Below are 23483 nucleotides of genomic sequence, written 5' to 3' on the forward strand. Positions count from 1 at the left end.
ATTTAAATACTTAATTTTAAATCATCAACTAATCTAATGATTATTTTTCATTTAAAAAGGGAGTTAGTTTGATAAATATTTAAATATTTTTTAATAAAATATTTAATTACTGTGAGAAAGGAATAAAACATATGGTTAATAAATATTTTTCATTATAATTTTCTAAATATTTAATAGAAACAATATAAGCAAATTTTGTAAAGAACTGGAATGGTACTCTTACAATGCAACGAGATACATCTTCATTTTAATATTTCGTTTTTTTAGTCTTTATTGATATGTTATGTGGTTTTGAGAAAAATAATGTTTTTACTTTTGAATAAAAATTTATTTGAAGATTATCATACAAGTTTGAAAATATATATCAATATTAATTATTTAAAAGTTTTTTTTTGTACAATTTCTTTAATTAATTTTTTTTATTGTAATTTAATTTAAGTCTAATAGTGACATAATTTATTTTTGACTTAACAATATAATTTTTATAAAGATAATGATTTTATTAGAACTCAATGTCTTAATTATATTTTAAATTTTTTATATTTAAAATGAGATATTTATCCTATATTTGATTATGTTTATCTGCAGTTAGTTATACAAATTCAAAAACTGAGCTTTAATAAGTTATACTTATGCACAATTGAGCTTTAATAAAAAGTAATTGACGGCTTGAAATCATAAGTGTTCACACAGTGGACACAAAGTCCCTCCAGTGGCGGTGCAAGTGCACGCTGACACTATGATCGCTTCAAGTAATAAAGTGGTATAGTACCAAGATAGTTTTCACATGGATTGGACTACTGAGAATCAGAGAGTTTCATGAACTTCTTGAGCATGTTTCGTTTTGTGAATAAAAGTTGAGTTTTGTTGGTAAAAAACTTAGAATACGAAATAAACATTTTCAAATTAAAAGATGGGTATGGGTGTAAGTTTTTCTTAAGAAGATTATAGGAACAGTATGGTCAGAAACTCATGGGACTTCTATAAAAACTCCAATCTCTCGAAAGTGAATTTTTATATATATGCCCACGGGGTGCCCACCATCATCAGTTTTAAGCTTGCCGAATTAGCTAAGTGATAAAAAGATATTTAGTTCCACTAGCATTAAGATTTATACTCAATTCTCTTTGTAGTGTAAATCTCGACTAATATTTGAACCTTAGCTAAAAACATGCAAAATTTGTATCTCTATGTGATTATCAAAGACTTTTTCAAATATTTGTGCATCACTTAAGTTGTATTTCGAATCCGTACATCTCTGGATCAATGATATAATATTAACACTTTTAAGTGATCGACTTATCCGCATTGAGCTTAAGTCCCGACTCCCGACTTAAAGTGACTAAACTTAAGAATTAATAACAATGACAACACTCAAGTGTGCCTTCAAGTTCTTAAGCTTGACTCACATTCACACTCACACCCAAAAATGGGTAATTTGCTCATAATAGACATATGAAACATAATATAAGACAAGAAATAAAGCTGAAACGTGATTTTCATTAAAATAAAACAAAAGTCTGCTACCTACAATGGTGAAACTGTGGGCAACAGATTACAATTAAGAAGAAAATTACATGCTAAAACTTAACTTAAGAGAAAAAGAAGAAGAAGAAAGATTTCAGCTGAGTTGTGCTTCAAATGAATGATCTTTAAAATGAGAGCAAATGCTTCAATTTATAGGTGAAAGGGAGAGATGGATATCCCTTTTATCCGAAGGAAGAAAACATCGTTCTAACTTGATGGTAAAGACTTCATTTCACTTCTTGCAATATCTTATGGCCTTTTCACCTTTTTTTGGAAAGGATGAAAAATGTAGAGATAGTCTTTTCCTTAATTTAAAGGAAAAAGAGAAGACATTTTTTATACAACAAGGCTCATCATTTTAAATATTGTGAAATTTTCAGAATGAACTCCGTATATTGTGATAATCGTGAGAACTTTTACCATAGAATATTGGTTTTTTACTTGAATTATCTAAGACTAGCATTTAATATTCATCACATGTATTGGTTAACATATGTTTATTTCACAATGTATTTGTTTCATATGTATTTCTTTTACAATGTGAAACATTTTTACGTGTAATCTTTGTGTCACAGACGTGCTTCACATTGTGGAACAAATACATGTGAAACAAACATAATACGAAATAATACATGCTAATCAATATTCTAAATTATAATTTTATAATGAAAAAAATCATATGAAATAACACATACTACACTGGTTCTCAAAATTACCAAAATTTCATTCCTGAAAGAAGGTCTTCCAATAAATAATAATGACATAAAAATAAAAAAAATAACCAAAAAGTATAAGATTTAAATAAAATTATTATTTTTAAAGTAATTAAAATTATAAAGTAATATTAAAATAACGATAATTACAATTGTTAAATAGTGTTTAATGGATAAAAGCAACCTACTTAACTCCTCTCCCAAGATAACCCCAAAGTCCCAAATATGGGAAACCAGAAACTTGTTAACATGTGTGCATGCTCACAACATAATGCAATCTCGACCGCTGATCATATCCAAATACTGACTTTCCAACTTCTTGACTATCATCCAACGGCTGTCTTCTCGCTTGTTCATCTAACATGACACGTAATGTAACAATAGAGTATCGTAGCCGAAACCCGAAAGCAAATTCCAGAAGAGAGGCGTGCGAGGACGGAGAAGCAGCAATCGCCATTCTGCTTCAAATTTGTTTCATCAATACAAAATAATAAAAGTAACATAATTGGTCCCTGTACTATGATCAAATGACTTATTTGATCCATGTATTAGTATTCATTATCTTTTAATGTATTTAGGTCAAATTTTGGTTTTTTTATTAACCTGGATATCCAACCCGCTATACGAGTTGACTAAACCCAAGGCGAACACCCACTTTATAGGTAATCCGGAGTCACCGCATTTGAACTTTCGTGGCCACAAGAGGATTTTTATTAATATGGATATCCAACATGCATGTACGTGTTGAGGATATGAACGACAAGTAATTGTTTGTTAGAGTGTTAATAAGGAGACATGTTGAACATGCAATTAGCAAAAAAGATTCACATATTATCTTACAGCTTACATATCTATTCAATAATAGGTGAATTTCTATAGCTTTAACTTCACAATGTAAAAAAAATTCTATATAATGAGTTGTGTCTATATGCATCAAAGGTTCTAGATGTCAAAAAATACTGGACCACTGCTAGGTAAAAACTGATAATATACCTGATGTAACGTCTACTGCTAGCAAGACATGGATTTTATTTTTGGAAGAAACACCTCTTAGAGTATCTCCAACAGTTTTTTTATAATTTTTCTAAAATAGAGAACCAAAACATAATTTCTTTAGAAAGAATTATATTCATCTCCAACAGTTTCTTTATTTTAGAGATTTTAACATTAATTATATTACTATAACATTCTCTAATTTATCATCCCAATACATTAAAAAAAAACTTTTTATAACAAAATAATAACTCAATCTCATTGGTGGAATTAAATAAAATAATCATTTTTCTCTCCCAACATCAAATTTTAGAGAATTCTCTATATTTAGAGTTTCTCCATGATTCTCTATCTTAGAGAACAAGATACTGAAACTGTTGGGGCATATTAGAGAACAAAAACTCACTTTTTTCTATTTTAGAGAAGTTATTGAAAGATGCTCTCAGTGAACAGGGCAAGTGTCCATTTCGGAAGGTAGAAAGTCTGTATGATTCATGTGAAGGACAAATTTGCATAAGTTCATAATCTCGATCAAGGGGGAACCCTAGGTTTTGATCCGATACTAGGGTTGCACATGAGTTGGGTACTTGGGTTGGTCGGATTGAAGACATTTGAACAACCCAACCCAATGTTTGCAGTTTAAAAAAATCTCAACTCAATCTAACCCAATCTAGCTAAACGTCTGTGTTTAAATGAAGTGAAAACAAAATGTAAACATACAAAAAAGATAACAAACTCAAAAAAAGAAAAAAAAAACTTGAAGGTTCATGCAAATAAGAAATTAACATTAAGGTCAAAGTTGTAATATAATTAATTACGGGTTGGTCTGATGTCTAATACATATATATTAATTAAAGACTTAACAATCATATTAAATACATAGTATAGAAAGAAATCGGGTTCAAATGAACCTAATTCCAATCCAATAGATATGATTTGACCTAATTTGATATCAATTAGGGGTTGGTACTGCCAAAAAGAAAGTTCAAGGGACCAAAAACGATACTTTTGTATACATACTATACCAATATATTCATCCAACACGAAAACTCATCATCTCCTTCAATTTATTTTGATCCTATATATACAAACAGATTCTGCGTGCATCCTCTCTGCTAGTGAATCAGTTGGTTCTTAAGATTCTTCAATGGCAACACCTGATCAAGAATCAATCGAGACTTTCATGAGTATTACCGGTTCATCTGAACTTGTGGCTATTCAGAAACTCACGGTAATTATACCAATGTTCTGTTTTCAGTTACGCCACAAATCATAATTTACTGTTTTCCATTGATTGTTAGTATTGCTTCACTGATTAGTTTCTTTATTCATGATCGATGTTAATTTATGCCTTTTTTTTAAGTTCGCATTTTGATTCTTAATGGAATGTAGGGGTTTTAAGCTATCTCCACCCAGCATTTGGATCCTTGAATGATGTTTGAATGTAGATGTTTGGAATCCAAAAAGTGATATACCTGGATAATTGATTTCAAACCTGTAATTTTTGAATACAAAATTAGGGCTGCACATGCTCGACTTGAAGGTGTTGGTCTTAGCACAAACACGATTGATTGCTGAAACGAGTTAGCTTGTGGAAGATTCAAGCTTGATCGAGAACTCAAATAGGTTAAAATTATCCATGAGAACTATGTTCGATAACGAAGCTCGAAAACATTCATCAAAACTATATTCAATAAAGCAATATATAGATAGGGCTCAAAAAGCTCGATAAGAATCAAGTTTAACAAATTCAAACTTGACACATCAAATTTTTGTATTTGTGGTTGAACTCGAACTCAGTCAAGTTCTACTCGATCAAGCTCGAATTACTTGATGAAAGTTCAATTCGTTTGCTGCCTTAATTGATATGGATGTAGTTGCAAAGTTAACCCTGGTTACTATTTGTGGCAGCCATTATGAAGTTCAAGTCCTTAAGATTGATTGATTTTTTTTTGATTAACCTGGATATCCAACCCGCTATGCGAGCCGACTAATCCCAAGGCGACCACCTGCTTTGCAGATAGCTCAAAGTCACCGCATTTGAACCTCTGTGGCCACAAGGGGATTTTTATTCCTCATTGGATTTGAACCTTGGACCTCCAGGTACTTTTGACCTTTGGGCCAAGCTCAAACCAATCAGGCACGACCCTTGTGGTTAAGATTGATTGATTTTTTTAATCATCATGCATGGCTCTTCGTTACCATGTACCTAAATTCTTGTGGAAGTGCTTAAAAACACCATAGATTGCATGAACGAGCAGTTTTGGATAAATTATGAAAAAAAGAGAGAATGGTGCTTGACACCATATCTTGTTGTGATTCACAGTTTTGTTGACATTCCTTCTCTATGTGTCTGTTAAATTAATAAAATCTCCAAGAGAAATACGACAGTTCTCCTTGAGGCCTTGACTGAGGGGAAAACTTTCTCCCCCTACACTTTCACAATCTATCATTTATATGTTCTGAATATATATATATATATATCTATATAAAATTAGTTGTATACTTATATATATATATATATATATATATATATATGTATGTATAGTCTATATATTAGCCTTCTGTACAAGATATCTACAGTAGCCTTTGCTCAGCAGCACACCCTAATTTCACTAAATGGATTATAAGCTTGATCCCTTTGATATTTTGTACAATTTAAATCTCTTCTTGTTTCTTGATTGACACCAATGTACTATAGCCCTTCATTTATCTGATGACATACATTTGTCTTGAGGATAACATTAAATACATTTTGGTAACACTTTCATTTTCCGTTTTGTGTTTACGCTTTCTGTAATTGAAACATTGTTGCGATTTTGTTTGATAATGAACTGAAGAGAAGGTTTCCTCTCACCTAAAGAATGGATCAGCGAACAACAAATTTCACGCTCTTCCTAAGGGAGGATTTGGGAAATCCTATTGATTTCAGCTAAAAATGCATTTGGCAAGATCATTCAGTTTAAAAAAGGATAAGATATGGGAAATTCAAAAAAAATGGAAATGTGTTTTATTGGATTTGAAACTTTAATCTCATCAAAGCAAATACTCAACATGGTTTTTTTCTATAGTTTTGTTTTGTCAACTGTTTAAACACCAATGTCAAGTTTATAAGTTATAACCAGTAACCCAAAATGAAAGTGTTGCCACAAGATACCTTAGTAAGCTGTAAGTGTCTGTCTCCCTGAGAGTGCTTCGAATCTCTTAACTACTATACGTCCCTAAGGCTTTGCTTCTTTCATCTGCTGCTATTGAATACAGCAATTGAATTTTTTTCAAGTTATTTCTATTTTCTATTAATTACCATTTTGCTGCCTGGGCTAAACTGCATTTGTCTTTTTGGTATCAGGAGCATGGTGCCAATCTCAATCAAGCAGTTAATGCACATTTTACTGAACGAGATGCAAACATGTCAGTTTCTTTTAATAATTATGTCTAATTACCAAAGGAGAAAGAAAAGGATAATAAACCCCATCTTGTTTTTGCTTTCCTTTTTGAACATGTGATTCCGTTATTTCAGCAGACATGAAACAGATGTTGCTGCTTCACAGGAGGATTTGATGGACATAGATGAGCCAAGTGAAGTTACAACTCACAGACCATCATTTTCACCTTTTTCTCCTGCGAGAGATATGAACCCGCTTTCTCTTCTTGATTCCAACTTCAACAGACATATAATTGATAGTGGTCAAGGGGCTGGACCATTTGTTTCCCATCCAAGAGAGGTGAGGCAAGTTCCCATTGAGGTAAAGGACGAGAACGGTTCAGATTCACATCACCCTGATAGTGCTCCCAGAATTGAGGATGTCAACGAGACCTTACCAGAAATCGTCCCAGAAGCTCGTGGGACCCTGAGTATTGATGATGAAGTTAATGATCATTTGCCATCTCTTCAATCTTCTCATCCAGCAGGGCTGAGTGAACCAAGTGAAGGTGTATTGGTTGGTACATCTCAAGGCACACATTTGAGTCCAAGTGCTCCTGGACTTGATGATTTACCCGACTACGGCATAGAAGAACAGATGATCCAAGCTGCAATCGAAGCTTCCAAACACGATACTGAAATTAGTCGACCAGATGCTGCTGTACCTCAGCAAACACAATCTCAGTCTGAGGATCCTGAACTCGCACATGTAGTCTCATTATCTTTGAAGGTTTGTGTTCAGTTTTCATCATAACACTAAGGGGCTGTTTGGTTGATTTTCCAATAAGTCATGTTGGATAAAGCTGTCTGTGTGGATTAATCTGTCTGTATAGATTGGAAAGGTTTTTCTTTGGGTGGGTTTTTTACATAGATCGAAGGAGCGTGTTTTCAGTTGGGAGGGGCATGTTCCAAAAAAACATGGCTTTCTGCATAAAACTCCCCCTAGAAGCTTACTAAATAAACTACTCTTTATATCATTAAGCCACTACCAAACACTCGCGTATAGCTGATCGAATAAGCCGTGAGTCCCAGTAAGCTGCTAACGAACAGACCCTAAATCCTAAATCACAAACCTCATACTGCCTTCTCTCTTGTAATGTTAATCTTTTTTCAGACAGCTGAGCAAGAGAGGGCCTCACGTGAACTAGAATCTGAAGCTGGACCATCAGGAACAGCTTCTAAGTTGGCCGAGGTTGAAGAAGTGGCAGCATTGGCATCATCAAATGGAAGGTACTGTTTTATTTTATTTATATTTTATATTAATTCCTTAAACCATTGAGACAAGTGGGAAGTTCTTCTGACAAGAGTAAACAAGGAAATATAGGTTGGGTGTTGGAGGCTCGTCTATCCAGGATGAAACGGATGATGCAGACAAGCATCCTCTAGTTAGGCATAGGAGTAGACATATGCCCTCAAGCTCTACTGACACTGCTAAAAACATGGGAGAAGTAGATTTGATCTTATCTGCAGATCCTCTACAACAAGAAAATGTCAATCATCTGGTGAACGACAATGATGACTTCCCATCCGATGAAGTATTTCTCTGTCCTTTTTTTCTAATTTCCTATTATAAGTTCAGTATATTACTTATTTTGGTACACATATCTACTTATTTTATGTGGTTATTTATGCGAAGTGGGGAGGCATCTCGTCTGTGGAACATGATGAAGCAGTCATGCTTGAGGCTGCACTCTTTGGTGGAATTCCTGAAACGGCTGGATATCATGTGCGACGTGGTTATATGGAAAATGGTTTGGATAGAACTTCCGGGGCTTACCCTAGGCAGACACCACGCCCTCCATCTCCATCTCTCACTGCTCAACGCTTGATAAGAGAGCAACAGGTGAATGTTTTACAAACGTAACTGTGGCTGAGTTCATAACGGGGGCGTCTCCCTAAACAACACAATATGATTGTTGCAATCGTTGTTCTTGTTCCTAACACCTACTTTGCAGGATGATGAATATCTTGCATCATTGCAAGCTGACAGAGAAAAGGAGTTACAAGAGCAGGCAGCTAGAGAAGCTGCTATGGAAGAAGTAAGGCGAAAGGAGGAAGAAGCACAGAGAAAATTGGAAGAAGAACAAGTAATGGCTGATTGAAATCTTTCTCTAACAGATGATTAGTCATGCTTATAAAAGTGCACCAATGCCAATATGTCTTCATATCTATCTTTTTGGCATATAAACTATTTGAAACAACTTTCTCATGTCTATAATTTTGTGGAGATAATGTATCACTCCATGCCCTGGCAGATGATCCAGGAAGTGCATAGAACCATTTTCCATGATTTGCCAATGGTTGAGGTGATGAATTTTTAAATATTGAGTTGGACTTGTTATTTGATATGCATCTCCACCTTACATTGTGCTGTTATTTGGAAATTGGAAATTGGAAATGATGATATATATAGGTGTATATAATGTGATAATCTTATATCGGTTTAATGAATGTCTCTTTTCATAGCAACCAACTATTTGCATTAGGGATGGCAAGGAGATGGAATATGTGGCGGGGCCGATTTCCCGATCCAACCTGGCCTTGTTCCCCTCCGATCCCAAATCATTAGTCTTGATCCTTCATATTCCTAAAGGGTATTTTAGGTGTTTGACTAGTTAACCACATCCACTAAACTGTGCCCTGTCATCATTTCTATTACAAATACTTTGAGGCATAACCCAACTCAAGGAAGCAAGGACCAACCTGAATGCCCTTTTCTAAGTCACTTATCCAATCTAAATTCTAGATTTGAGTATATTTTTCAAGAATTTTTACTTTTTCTTTGCAGGAAATTGAGAGGCAGTTAGCAGCAAAAGAAGCTTCACTTCCTCAGGAACCTACATCTGATGATGTAAATGCTGTGACCCTCCTCGTGCGGATGCCCGATGGAAGCCGCCGTGGTCGCCGGTTCCTGAAGACGGACAAATTACAGGTATGGTTTTGGCAGCAAGGATATTGATATGCATTTTGTTATTAGCCATGTGTTTAAGGGGTTGTTTGGTTGGTTTTCTTCTAGTCCTGTATGGATAAAGTTGTCGGTGTGGATTAATCAACTTGTATAGATAGGAGGGTTTTTTCATAAATGGAAGGAACATGTTTTTTAATTAGGAGGGGCAGGCTTGGAAGAAACTTGGCTTCCTGCATAAAGCATCCCCTAAAAGTTTACTGAATAAGCCACTACCAAACAATCGTGTATAGCTGAACAAATAAGTTGAGTTCCATTAAGCTCATTAAGCTACTGACAGACAGGCCCTAAGTCTCATTCCTTAAATTTACTCTTTTCTCTTCCTTATCCTGGCAGTATCTTTTTGACTTCATCGATATTGGCAGAGTGGTCAAGCCTACTGCATACAGATTGGTAATTACTCATTTTTTTTCAAGTCACCTTCAAATTTATGTTTATGCAATGTATGTGCTGGTTGGGACGGTTTCTTCAAAAACTTTTTAAAGCATGTAGAATGCTGTATTCGGTGCTTTCGCGGTGCAGTTTCTGTGGTACAATGATGTGCTGACTAGGTGTGGCTTGATTGAAAATTCCAAATTGTTGGTCATATGGGATATGGGAAAAGGGTATTTTGGGTATTTTGGTATTTTAAAAAATGAGGTCGAAAATTCAGAACTCAAGAACAACAAAAAAATGTCTATGCTTGAGTGAGAAGTGAGGCTAGGCGAGTTGCAGCTTCTTTTTCCTACAGTTTTCGACTATGCGTGACATTTAATGCATGTTCTTTTATTGGTTTGATGTATATGGGAAAGTTCGTTTTGGGAACTGAAAGTACTTAATGAACATAAATATACATGATGAATGAACATAAATATATTAATATTCATGATGGTTATCATGAATATTTGGTTCTCACCTCAAAATATTTATGGAAAGTTGCCTAAATGACCAAAATACCTATACTTAATTAAAAAAATAACCAACTTTTTTATGTATTTACCTAAATGACCACCCATTTGACTTTAAGTATTTTGCCAATTTGACTAAATGCTAACATAGGGCCCACTGGCCCGCATTTTGCCAAATTGGCTAAATGCTAACATAGGGCCCACATGTCATAAAAAGTGGAAAATATTCCATGCATTTAGCCAAAAAAAAGCATGCAATTAGCCAACTTGTTGGGTTTTTGGCGAAAATGGATACAAGTTTTCAAGATGGGTCCCACTTTTTCAGAAGTGAGTCTCACTTTTTAGGTATTTCGCCAAAAACCTCACAAATTGGAGAAATACATGCTTTTTATGTATGAAGTATTTTTCACTTGTTATGACATGTGGGCCCTATGCAAGTATTTAGCCAATCTGGTGAAATGCTTTAGTGAAATGGGTGGTTATTAAGGTGAATACACATAAAGTTGGTTATTTTGTTAATTAGGTACATGTATTTTGGTCATTTAGGCAATTTTCCCAAATATTTATGGCTCTCAAATGAATCAACCTTGTGCATTAACGAATATTCATAATTTGAAAAACAGTCACATCCTGGTGTCCTCCACTCGTATCCTTGTTTCGTAGTGAGTAATTGCACAACTTAGCTGTTCATAGATGATGAATTAAGACCGACCTTGGAATTAACAAATAGCTAATTGATCGAGATGCTATAACTAAATGTAATCATTGTTGCTCTCTTATGTTTGACACAGGTAAGACCATACCCTCGACGTGCTTTCGGTGACGGAGAAAGTGAGTTGACCTTCAACGAACTTGGTTTGACTAGCAAGCAGGAGGCGTTATTTCTTGAGTCGATATAACCAATACCCATCTTGCAAAATAGAAACAATCCATCTTCCCATGAACATAGGGTCATTGGTTCAAATATATGCACCTGAAATACTTTTTTTGTGCCGTTTGGTCAATATACGGTTCTGCCCGTCTGGTCGACCGGCTTGATGGGCACAATTGATTGTCTGTTTATATTAGCAGGATGCAACCATGGCAGGCTGAAATGGTACCTTTTGTATTTAATAAAGTTTATATGGCATTTGCAACTTAGATCTATATGCTTTGTTTGGTGATTGATCATTAATTAGCCCAAATGTGGGTTGGAAAAGTTACTCACTTTTCTTCAAAAAAGATCCGAACTTTGAGGTCCTTTCCAAGTTCCAACACTGACACAGCTTGATATGATGGGCTTTAACTTAGGCCGTCAGATAATTCAGGGTCTAGTTAAAAGTTAAAACCCAATTACTTTGGAGGGTCGAGCTGGTTAAGGTTTTTGTTAATCGTGAATGTCCGAGTCAGTTTGTAACCTTGATTAGTTTCATAGAACCTGGAGAACAATCAAGAAACATTTGAGCTGGTGATCTACATCTTATTGTCAGTAAGCTAACCGTTCAAGTTACAAGCAATGAGATTTGGCTACAAACTAAAAATATAAATAATGTCTATGATCTTAGATGGCTATTTGGACCAAATCATGCTCTTGGATCCAAGAAACTATTGAATAGGATTTCATTATTATTTATTTAGTTTTTCCGGGCAGATAATGATAAATAAGTATAGAAGTTCCGGGCAGATAGGATCCAAGAAACTATTTAGTTTTTCCGGGCAGAGTTGTGGAAAAACTTATCAATAGGATCCTTATAGAAGTTCGATATCCTTAATAAAGTTCAACATCGTTGGAATTTAATAGTGTCTTGTACATGTCCGATACATACCGGATAAAGTTTGATGCATGCTTGATGGGGGAGATGAAGGTGAAGATGGCGACGATGATGACATGAATAGGCCGGGACCAGGACCGATTCTAGGGACCAGGGTTTGTACATAGAGTACGGGTCAGGTATTTTGGTTGGGGCCGGGATTGGTTACGAAATGAGAATCTCATACCGAGACCGATTTGGGTTGGATCTAACCCGGCCCAAGACCAAACCATCTCATTTAGTTGGAAGTTCCCGAAAAAACAAGACAGATCCTGAATTTGATCCTTAGACTTTATCAAAAAGATTTTTAAAATAATGATAAGAGGGAGGATCATATTCATATGGGAATTATTATCCCAATTTATTACATTCCCTCCTTTGCAACTACCTGCAGAATGGGCAACTCCCATAATCCAATCTAACATCCAATTAGGGGTAGACACGTGTCAACCTACCCCATGATCCTTCGTCTTGTTCCATTTTATGAACCGTTTTTTTGTCTCCATCGATGCAAGAACTCGTTCCCAAAATCCAAATCCCACAACTCTCAACCAGATCTTTCATCTGATTCGGTGTGCATTTCATCATGTGTTCGTGTTTGACAAACGAGATTATGGAAACGAAGATGAAAGAAATGGCGTATCTGATCGGAGTATCGGTTCCGGTATTCCAATTCCTTCTTTGTTTCGTTGCCACTATTCCTGTCAGCTTCTTCCACCGTTTCGTTCCCGGCGGTTCCACCGGAAAACATCTCTACGCCGCTTTTACCGGTGCCGTGCTCTCCTACCTATCGTTTGGATTATCCTCCAATATGCACTTCCTCGTGCCTATGATTATCAGCTACGGGTTTATGGTATTCTATAGGAAACGATGCGGTTTGATTACATTCTTGTTAGCAATGGGTTACCTCATTGGATGGTACGTGATTAACATTATAATTTGAAGATTGTTTTTATCCGAATGATGATGTTTTAAGATAATTCACGGTTAATTTTTATAAATTTTCGGGAGTTTTTGGTGACTTTTATGAACAACTATTGCAGGCGAGCTATAATTATCTGTCAATGCTTTCTGGTGATAAAATTTTATTTTCTGATACAATCTAGATAGTGATTGTAAAGTCTGAAATTCAAAATGCTTTGAGAAATAACAGTTAAAGTTGCTACAAGAAAAGAACTATACATGTCTATAAATCTTAAATTTGACTTTGATTTTATGGTCAAAGCAATAGCCATAGCAAGTTCAGAAATCACCTTTTTGGAGATAGAAAACACTTCTTCCTGTAGCCTATAACCATGAGTTTTGAATAGTTACACTATAGTCTATATCACAGATGTGAGAATACATGGAAAGTGTTGAGAGGGGGCTAGACAAGTATAGGTTGCCTCGAGTGTCAAGTCCTTGAGTGGTAGACCCTGCCTATGATACCATGTGGGAGTATGTGGAACCCCATCAAATTATCCTCCAAAAGAACTCTTGAGAAAAGAAACGAAGTTCCAACATATATTGAGAGAAATGGTCCAAGTTTAGCCGATATGAGACACTAGCAATAGACATAGGGTCTGCTGGTGATATGGGTAGCATTTGAAAAATTGTCCAAGTAGTTGGATTTTCTCCTACAAACTAAAGGTTATCATTTAAATCTCAATTTATCAGAGGTTATGAGTTTAAACCTCAGTGACCTATTATAAAATCACAGTCTTTCTTATGACCACATGTGTCTCCATAAGCGACTTCCTTTCCATTTTAGTTGTTAGGATATGTGTGGATGTGAGACTCCGACATGCCCCCTCAAATGGATGCTAGATGGTGCCCCCATGAATGGAGGTGAAAGAGCGTGTTCCTAGGTGGTATTAGATCCTGGCTCTGATGCTATTTTGGATATGTGCAACGCCTTTGAATCTTTTTCCCTACATATAGTATTGGAGAAAACGGCAGGTGAACATTATTGTCTCCTAATTAGATTAGAAGTAAATCAACAAATTCTCTCTCCCTGCCCTAAACTCAAGGATAATATCATTTAACTTTGAACTTCTCTAAGGGAAGTTGACTGTTAACTATTATATCGCCAAGGCCATAATTTACGGAAACATATATTTTATTGTAACAAGAAGTGATATTTTTGTTCTTTTGTTGAGATTCTTATTTCTGCATTCACATATTCTCTCTTATTAACTTTCCAACTCTACTGCAACCCCCTCTCCTGTGGGTTTAATATATAATATGTCATGCAATGCATGTCTGATCTTCCCTTTATCATTTATAAAATTCGAAGAATCTTCTTCCTGTTCTTTTGTTTAAGATATGCGCTATCTAAAAGTATGGAAGCTTCATAAAAACTATTGATTTTTGTCAACTGCTGGCAAACATGTAGCCATGTATACTACATGAGTGGGGATGCATGGAAGGAAGGAGATATTGATGCTACAGGTAAGCACCCTCTACAGCATTACATTTACTAACAATTGTAGTACTCTCTTATTTCTAATAGGAGGGTCTCTTATTTAAAACATCCAAATTTCACATGAACTTTTTTGGACAAATCTTTCATGGTTTTGTCCAAAATAGAAACCTTGTAGAATTTGTTCAGTCTGCAACTATACGAATCAGACTTATGGTTTAGCCTATACCCTGCATTGAAGTGCTGCTTCTTTTAGGTAATGTTTACATAGAAGTATTTGGTTGCTTTAATCCCAGCATCTTCATATTTGATGTTTCAGTGTCACCTCCATGGAATCATTTATTCCTCAGAAGTAAAAGAAAAGAATTAGAACACTTCAATGTACATGCCATCGAATTGAGCATTTGGCCATGAGAAGTTTGAGATGACCACAAATAAGTAGCACTTCTCACTTTCTCAGTTAAAGATGAAGGCTGATGTCCATAAAATTGATTCTATAATCTATACCACTGTAAATATCATCAATGTACTTTTTGTTATCATATAGATATTCAACTTGGGTGTGAACATACCAGCACTAATGCACCGGATCCCATCAAAACTCCGTAGTTAAGTTGAATATTCAACTTCTCAAACAGTGAAGGTTCGAACAGAATAAGTTGAACTATAGCAGAACATCACTTTTAATGGGAATTTGCTGAAAAATGAACACCCTCCATGGGGAGAAAGGGCTGAACCACGGATCCGAATGAGAAATGGAAACACTTGACCTTGAAGTTGTAACAATTTCATATTTGATCTTGGAGACTTTGGCTTAGAAATCATAAATGTTTGATCATTTTAGGAGCATGCTGCTTTTTTTGGGCCCTCTTGTCTTAATTCTATGAGTATCAAGTTTTCTTTTTGTTATTCCGTTTTAAGGCAATTTTCTTATATTCTAATTATATTATGTAGGAGCCTTAATGGTGATTACATTGAAAGTAATTTCATGCACTATTAACTATAATGATGGGTTGTTAAAAGAGGAAGATCTCCGACAAACCCAAAAGAAAAATCGGTTGCTTAAGTTGCCCTCTTTCATAGAGTACGTGGGATATTGCCTCTGTTGTGGAAGTCACTTTGCTGGTCCAGTTTACGAAATGAAGGATTATTTGGATTGGACCGAAATGAAGGGGGTAAGTACACCAAGTTTTGGTGTTTTTATTTTTTATTTTTCCCCTCTATTGTCCCTTTGTTGTGGGTTGTGTGTGTGTATTTCCGTTATTTCTCAAATCTGTGAAGGATTTATCTTTGACCTTTATTTGCCAGATTTGGATGAAGTCTGATAGACCTTCACCATCACCTTTAGGGGGAACAGTTAAAGCTATTCTTCAAGCTGCTTTCTGTATGGGTGCGTATATATACCTGGCACCGCAATATCCACTGTCCAGATTCACTGATCCAATATATAACGAATGGGGATTTATGGAACGGTTGATCTACCAATACATGTGTAGCTTTACAGCCCGTTGGAAATATTATTTCATATGGTCCATCTCAGAAGCTTCTATGATTCTTTCTGGCCTGGGTTTCAGTGGATGGACTAATCGTTCTCCACAAAAAGCACGATGGGAACGTGCCAAAAATGTTGATATCTTGGGTGTTGAGTTTGCAAAGAGTTCAGTAGAGATACCGCTTGTATGGAACATACATGTCAGCACATGGCTTCGTCATTGTGAGTCCTCATTACTTGCCTCCCACTTGTTCCCTTGTGTTCGATTGAACAATTGAAATAGAAAACCAAGTGATAACGACACTGTAAGATGCTTTAATTAACAAGGAAAACTAAGAACTAACCAGCATTTGAGAGGCTAGAACTCTCCCATATAGAACCCACTAATTTTCTGCATCTCTCCACTCTCCCACCTCAACCCTATTTATTAACAGCCATAACAGACTCAATACTAAAACTAAGGGGCTGTTTGATTGGATTTCCATGAAGTCCTGTATGGATAAAACTGTCTGTATAGATTGTGAAGATTTTTGTTTGGGAGTGTTTTTTCATAGATGGAAGGAGTATGTTTTTTAATTGGGAGAGACAGGTTTAGGAAAAACTTAGCTTTCTGCATAAAGATCTCCCCTAAAAGCTTATTGAACAAGCCATTTTCTATATCATTAAGCCACTACCAAATAGTGATGTATAGCTAACTAATTAAGTTGTGAGTCTTATTAAGTTCATTAAGTTGCTAACAAACAGACTCTAACCCTTCTAGAATATGCATCCTATTAATGGTCTTGGGCTTGGGTCAGTGCATAACATAATCTCTTTAATGCTTGAATATGTTCAATTTGTTGATTGACTTTGAAATCTTTATGGGAACCTGGTAGTTTCAAAATTCAAAATATATCATTCCTCACATGCATCTTTAGTTGGCATGTGATTGTCACAGTCCATAATGTGCCAAAGAACATTTAGCAAAAGAAGATCATTAAATATCGCACAAGTTCTTTGATTTGTATGTACAACTTCCAAAGTGTTTGCGGTATTTCTTATATGTAGTAGTTGTTTATTACGAAACTGTGAGAAACTATGTTCATCCTCTAATACCGTATCCATATGTATGTTCAGATGTTTATGACAGGCTTGTTCTAAAGGGGAGGAAACCTGGTTTCTTCCAGTTGCTGGCAACACAGACTATAAGTGCTGTATGGCATGTAAGATCTGAATTGCAGTTCTGAAAAGTTGTACTAAAAATGTTGAATACTATCTTAACATGAATACCTCTGTTTTCTCCAAATCAAAGTACATCAATGTCAAGTTTGGATCCTACTTTTGACTTTTGCGACAGCCGAAACTTTCTCTATTCAGACAGAGGAAGGAGGTTTTAGAGGTCAAATGACATGTAACCAAATGATGATAATATTTTGGTGATTATTCTTTGTGTTTAGACATTATAGTCTGTTTATCACTTCTCCTTTGGAAAAAGAGTTCACATTTGAATTTAAAAGTGCATATTAGCTTACCTTTCAACTTCAAAATTGATAGAAATTGTGATTGGTTGAAAATCAAAATTTTGATAACTACACCAAAGGCTAACCATAATGCATCCTGCTCATCTGCTTTGCAAGAGTCTAGGAGAAAAGTCTATCAAATAGCATTATAATAGACTTGATAGTCTCACTTTTAGAGCTGAAGGAACATCTGTCAAAATTTGATTTTAGAAGTAACAGCCATGAGTTTCCAAATCCGAAAGTAGACTCTCCAAAAGAGCCCTGGAGGAGAGAGGGAGGTTCCGACATATATAGAACATAACTGGTCGAAGTCTAGTCAATGTGGAACTCTTAAGGGCTGTTTGGTTGGTTTTCCATTAAGTCCTGTATGAATAAAGTTGTCTGTGTGGATTAATTTGTCCGTATAGATTGGGAAGGTTTTTGGTTGGGAGGTTTTTTCAATGATTGAAGGAACTTGTTTTTTAATTAGGAGGGACAGATTTGGAAAAAGCTTGACTTTCTGCATAAAGTTCCTCTAGAAGCTTATTGAATTAACCGTTTTCTATATCATTAAACCACTATATAAAAGTAATGTATAGCTAAGAGAATAAGATGCGAGTCCTATTAAGCTCAAAAGCTGCTAACAAACAGACGCCTAAAAGTATCATTTGGTGCTTACTAACCACTAGTTTGTGATGCTTTATTTAATCCAGTTTCACAAAGAACTATATGATTTACTTGTCAAAATTTGGCAAAATTCAGGAACTTGAGTGTGATAAACATTTATTCCTGTGACAGGGTTTATATCCTGGGTACATGATATTCTTTGTTCAATCTGCTTTGATGATTTCTGGTTCAAAAGGTACGTAAATGATGATTTGCTTACATGGTTGAGTTATTTAACGTATACTACCATCCCGCTAACCGGCTGACTGTTTTCATATATTGTTTATGATCAGCCATTTACAGATGGCAACAATCCGTTCCAAGCGATAAGCGTGGGCTTAAGAAGATGCTTATGCACTCAAACTTTGCTTACACAGTTCTTGTTCTAAACTATTCTGCTGTTGGTTTCATGGTAAGTACTTTGGTGGTTGTTTATTTACTTTCATCTTCTTTATGTTGAATTTTTTTGGGTTCTTTTACTCCCTTCTCTTCACAAGGAAAGAAATACATATAGAATTTTAAGTAGTATTAATAATTGCCTTCACACAATATAATAGCGTGTTCACATATATTGTATGAAAGCGTATGAAGGTGTCCGCTTTCACAGAAACGGGTGGAAGGCACGTAAACATTCAGGTCCTGTAACCACCTTGTAACATGCACACAATATAAGTGTACCTTCAATACTTCTGACAGAAATCTTTTTTCTTACTTGATCCCAAGTCTATATATATATATATAGAGAGAGAGAGAGAGAGAGATGGAGGATCAAACGAGAATGTTAACTATTTAAGAGAATACGGAAACAGCCAAACGTGCAAGATCACATGTGATTTTAAATTAATGGTCAAAAAAATGTGTGCGGGCGACATTGGCTGCGCCTTCAGGTCGCGGGGCAAAATCGCATGAATTACATGTGATTTTGTGCGTGATGCTAGTGAAAATCATTTTATGATTCGACCATTTTCTTATCCTCTTAAATAGTTATTGTTCTCCTTTGAACCCGACCATATATATGTAGGTTCAGGTTCAGAGGAATAACGTAGAAAAATGAAAATTTGTTGAACAACCTAATAACCATTCTTTCTCTTCAGTATACACTTGTGCATACAAGTAATTTTCAGGTTTTCACATGCACATACAAGTAACGTCCAAATGACAAATATATGGTTATCAGTGTGTTTCTCGGTTTTTGTTTTTTTGGTTTTTCTCCGGAACCTCACCTCACCATGTATATCTACAGTTTTCTTTCTTTCCTTGTATTCAATCGATTTCATCATCATGGCCTAGGAATCCTACGAGTAATTTACTCCAATGGTAATTTTACTCGAATATGTGGACAATTTTATGTCAGAGTTAAAATTGGTAGTACCATAAAACATTAAAGTGAAGTTGTACGTACCTCTTTTTGTTTTCTTTTGGTGAATGAAGTTAAGAGATTTTAATGTATTGCGTATGTATATCTATATATTTATGATGTTGCAGGTACTAAGCCTCGATGAGACAATCACGGCATACGGTAGCGTATACTTCATAGGTACCATTGTTCCCGTGGTTTTTATCATCCTCGGCAACATCGTCGCTAAACCAAAGCCGGCCGCACCCAGAGTTCGAAAACAACAGTAATATTTAAGGTCTATATATACACTTATGGATTCATTCATGTTGCAAATTTTGCTGCTAATTAATTCAACAACCCCCTCCTTCCCTACCCATCCACCTTCAGTCATGTGATAGTTATTAAGCAAACAAGCTGGTTTAGGATGATAATTATATATATATATATATGTATATATATATGTCTGTGTTTTTTAAGCTCATGATCATTACCTTTTACTTTAGTCAATCATATGCTATATCTTTCATAGTCAAGATACTAAATTAGAGATGCAGACAACCTTTGACATAACTTAAATTAGGTGCTAAGTCATCGTTCACATGTATTATCATATGTGATAAAAGTGTTTTCGTATTTGAATCTCCACATATATATATATATATATATATATATATATATATATATATATATATATAGGTTGGGTTCACGTGAGACCAAGAGTTTTTCGTGAGACTACCAATTTATGTTCATTGATTAACTTTATAAGCTAATGATCTAATGGTCTAAAGTTGTACGGTGATAATTTTGTGATTATTGAGAAGTCTCGTGGCAATTTTGTGATTATGAATGTTCAGATTGTATATATAATCCAAAGGTTGAGAATTGGTATTACGGGTCTCACGAAAAACCCTTCGTCTCACATGATCCCAAGTATATATATATATATATATATATATATATATATATTCCAATATAGTTTTTATTGTTAATAACATCATCCCAAAAATCAAATTTGGAGTAAAAGAAAAGAAAAGGTCAAAATCAGGGGTTAAAAGTGTGAGGTTTAAAAGTTGTATGGGGAGAATGATATTTCTGTAAAGGAAGGGAGGCAGTTTTAATTGTTAGATTCTTTAGGGGGCCGATTTGTCGGTCTTTTAATATGATATCGAGATGGGTCACCAAATGATCCCAAAAATCGTGTAAGTTAAGCATTACCAGTAGGTGGTATATAAATGTTGGTAAGTTCAATTCAGATCTAAACCCTCGTGAAATTTCAAAGGGAAGTCTGAGTTTAGTGAGAAAAATCACAGTGGTTTAACTGAATGTTTTATTGAACGATTCAACGTAATATACTAAACCATTTTTTTTACTTTTATATAGTTATAGTCGACTTTTGGTTATCTATCGGATGGTATAAGGTTTAAAGGCAATTGTGCCCATGGTCCGTAGATTTTCACCATTATCATGGTGGTGACATGGTAAAACTTCAGTAAATAAGTAGACGAAGGATCGTGTAATAAGAAGAGTTAATGTGAGAAGCCTAAGAAGGGATCTGAACCTTTGATTTCAAACCCATATATGAATTGCGTTTGATACGGAATAATCTGGTGCATCTCATCCTAATATACATTCATGGATGAAGATTTCTTCTTACACTTCTCACCTTAAGTATGTTTCTCACCGGAACCTGACCCAAATACTTAATTGTAGATGTCGAGTTTTATACCAAGATAAAACTAAGAACAAGCATAATCTTTGGAGGTTTATAAGTACTGACTTTTAGTAGTCTTGCTCTGAAGTGTTTTGGAAGTTGTGCTCTTCCTCAATGGTATAACTATTTTTGGATGGAAATGGGTGTTTGAACCAACTTCCGTGTATTTCAACTAATTTTATTGGATCCTAAAGTTAATTATCTGATAAACCTCCAGTGGTCTTGATCAGAGAACTTGAAGTGGTTACTACTAGATAGAAACTGAACCTAAGGTTTTATTGGTTAAACTACCTTAAAAGGTTTATAACTAAAAAGTTTATGGTATGATCACTGTTGAAAAATATCATGGTGTTACATTATCTACTACTAATAGTCATTACAAGATTTTTATGACGTTAATTTTTGTTCATAACTTTACTCCATCAGTCCCAAAATATACGTCGACAATGAAAAAGGTATATTATATAAGTTTTATAAATGTATAATTATTGCAAAATTTAATAACCTACTTTTGTCGGCAACATTTTCCTGCGGCAAAAGTTATTTTTCGTAGTGATTCACCATCTCATAATTAAAAATATAATTAAAAATATATATTTATTTTAAGACAAACTAAAATAAAATTTTGGACATCTATTTAAGATGGAAGAAGTATTAAATTTCTCATTGTTGAAACAAACTTTGGGCATTCAATTTGATAAAAAGATTTATCAAATTATAGGATAAGTCGAATTATGGTATTTTATTTAACTAAAGAAAGGAAATCTTAAGTATTTATCTCTACCATACAATATTTTATATATATATATATATATATATATATATATATATAAAGAGAGAGAGAAGTGAGATATTATACAACCCCTTACATTTGTACAACCAATACAACTCAATCTTAACCGTCCATTTAGTTTGATGAATATGTAATTTTATAGAAGTTTTGATTGTATCATAATATAAAGTATTGATCATAATTAATGAACATTATTCATCTTCCATAAATATTTAAATCATAATAAATGAACTTTCATCATTTACATAAATACTTCAATTTATTGGATTGCATTGGTTGTATAAATGTGATGGGTTGCATTTGAAACAATCTCTCTCTCTATATATATATAAAATAAAACAACATGATTAGCAATATATTCTTGAAATAATTGCATTTGTTAGCCCCTTTGACTCAAAAACAAGAAAGAACTTTTGAGCTTGTAAAATAGACCAAGAAAAACATTATGTGCAATGGGGACAAATTGACAAGATAACAAATTTGAGTACTTCAAAAGATTGTGCATTGTAATGGTAAAACCTCCAAAACATGGTTGTCCAAGACAATCACAATCCTATATACGTAGGTTTTGGATCTATTCATGATCAATCTTTTTCATAAAAAAAATATAACATATATACAGGAATGCTAATTAATGCACTGCTTTTTGTGTCAGAATCTTTTTGTGTCAGAATCAAGTAATATTACATTGAGAATGTAAAAAGTAAGTCTTGATGTATTTGTGTGTGAGGTAAAATATATTTAGCTTACCCCTTATAACATTAGTAAGAAATAATATGTGCTATAAGACAAATATTGTTTATAGTTTATAAGGATTACTGCTAGAAAAATATATGTATTTGTATTAAAACTTTGTTAAGAGGAAAAGTATTGAACTTCTTTAACATATTTTAAAAGATACATTGTTCACATTTGTTATAGAATGAAATGAGTGCATGTTAATTTTATGCAAGTAAAGATAAAACTTACCAATCTTTCATTTTTTGTTATAGGATGTCCTTGGTACAATGTGTGTGTGTATATATATATATATAGGAACAATCAAATGAAAACCACTCCAATTTGTAAAAAATATAAAAACTACTCTCATTCGTCGATTTCATTGTTTAATCTTATGAAATTTTTTCATGAAATTATTTAATCTTGTGAAATTGTTTCATATAATACTTTTTTTTGATGAAGTTGTTTCATATATGGTTATRAAATTGTTTCATATACTACTTAATGAAATTTTAATGAAACTGTTTCATGTATTTCTCTAAAATTAAAATAATGAAGATGATAATATCCCTTATTAACATCCT

At 34.3% G+C, this 23483-nt stretch overlaps 2 protein-coding genes across 4 annotated transcripts; both read left to right on the plus strand.

The window, feature by feature from the left end:
* Positions 1–4288: 4288 nt before the first annotated feature.
* Positions 4289–11649, plus strand: LOC112527133 (plant UBX domain-containing protein 8). Of its 3 annotated transcripts, none has more exons than XM_025137570.1 (10): positions 4289–4464; positions 6583–6644; positions 6754–7387; positions 7772–7887; positions 7982–8192; positions 8294–8500; positions 8613–8744; positions 9446–9589; positions 9959–10015; positions 11301–11649. In XM_025137570.1, the coding sequence occupies exons 1-10, from the start codon at positions 4381–4383 to the stop codon at positions 11406–11408; spliced, it is 1755 nt and encodes a 584-aa protein (XP_024993338.1). In that variant the 5' UTR covers positions 4289–4380; the 3' UTR covers positions 11409–11649. The 3 variants fall into 3 exon arrangements, with proteins under 3 accessions (XP_024993338.1, XP_024993339.1, XP_024993340.1); XM_025137571.1 differs by having other exon boundaries at positions 4295–4464; positions 6757–7387; positions 11301–11408; XM_025137572.1 differs by lacking the exon at positions 4289–4464 and having other exon boundaries at positions 6589–6644; positions 6785–7387; positions 11301–11408.
* A 1236-nt stretch (positions 11650–12885) lies between these two features.
* Positions 12886–19962, plus strand: LOC112528713 (lysophospholipid acyltransferase 1-like). The gene is made up of 8 exons (XM_025139739.1): positions 12886–13217; positions 14674–14729; positions 15655–15875; positions 16009–16414; positions 17309–17394; positions 18469–18532; positions 18630–18748; positions 19822–19962. The coding sequence occupies exons 1-8, from the start codon at positions 12886–12888 to the stop codon at positions 19960–19962; spliced, it is 1425 nt and encodes a 474-aa protein (XP_024995507.1).
* The last annotated feature ends 3521 nt before the right edge of the window (positions 19963–23483 follow it).

Source organism: Cynara cardunculus (genome assembly GCF_001531365.2).
Source record: "Cynara cardunculus var. scolymus isolate 2C chromosome LG 15, CcrdV1, whole genome shotgun sequence".
In the NCBI taxonomy this organism is placed as follows: Eukaryota; Viridiplantae; Streptophyta; class Magnoliopsida; order Asterales; family Asteraceae; genus Cynara; species Cynara cardunculus.

What these genes read in the sequence shown, in the direction of transcription:
- LOC112528713 (XM_025139739.1), top strand. Translation starts at nt 12,886, where the DNA reads ATGTGTTCGTGTTTGACAAACGAGATTATGGAAACGAAGATGAAAGAA. An exon ending in ATGGGTTACCTCATTGGATG is followed by an intron (nt 13,218 to 14,673) that starts GTACGTGATTAA and finishes GCAAACATGTAG; the next exon opens with CCATGTATACTACATGAGTG. An exon ending in GATGATTTCTGGTTCAAAAG is followed by an intron (nt 18,533 to 18,629) that starts GTACGTAAATGA and finishes GTTTATGATCAG; the next exon opens with CCATTTACAGATGGCAACAA.
- LOC112527133 (XM_025137570.1), top strand. Translation starts at nt 4,381, where the DNA reads ATGGCAACACCTGATCAAGAATCAATCGAGACTTTCATGAGTATTACC. An exon ending in TAGTCTCATTATCTTTGAAG is followed by an intron (nt 7,388 to 7,771) that starts GTTTGTGTTCAG and finishes ATCTTTTTTCAG; the next exon opens with ACAGCTGAGCAAGAGAGGGC. An exon ending in ATGACTTCCCATCCGATGAA is followed by an intron (nt 8,193 to 8,293) that starts GTATTTCTCTGT and finishes ATTTATGCGAAG; the next exon opens with TGGGGAGGCATCTCGTCTGT.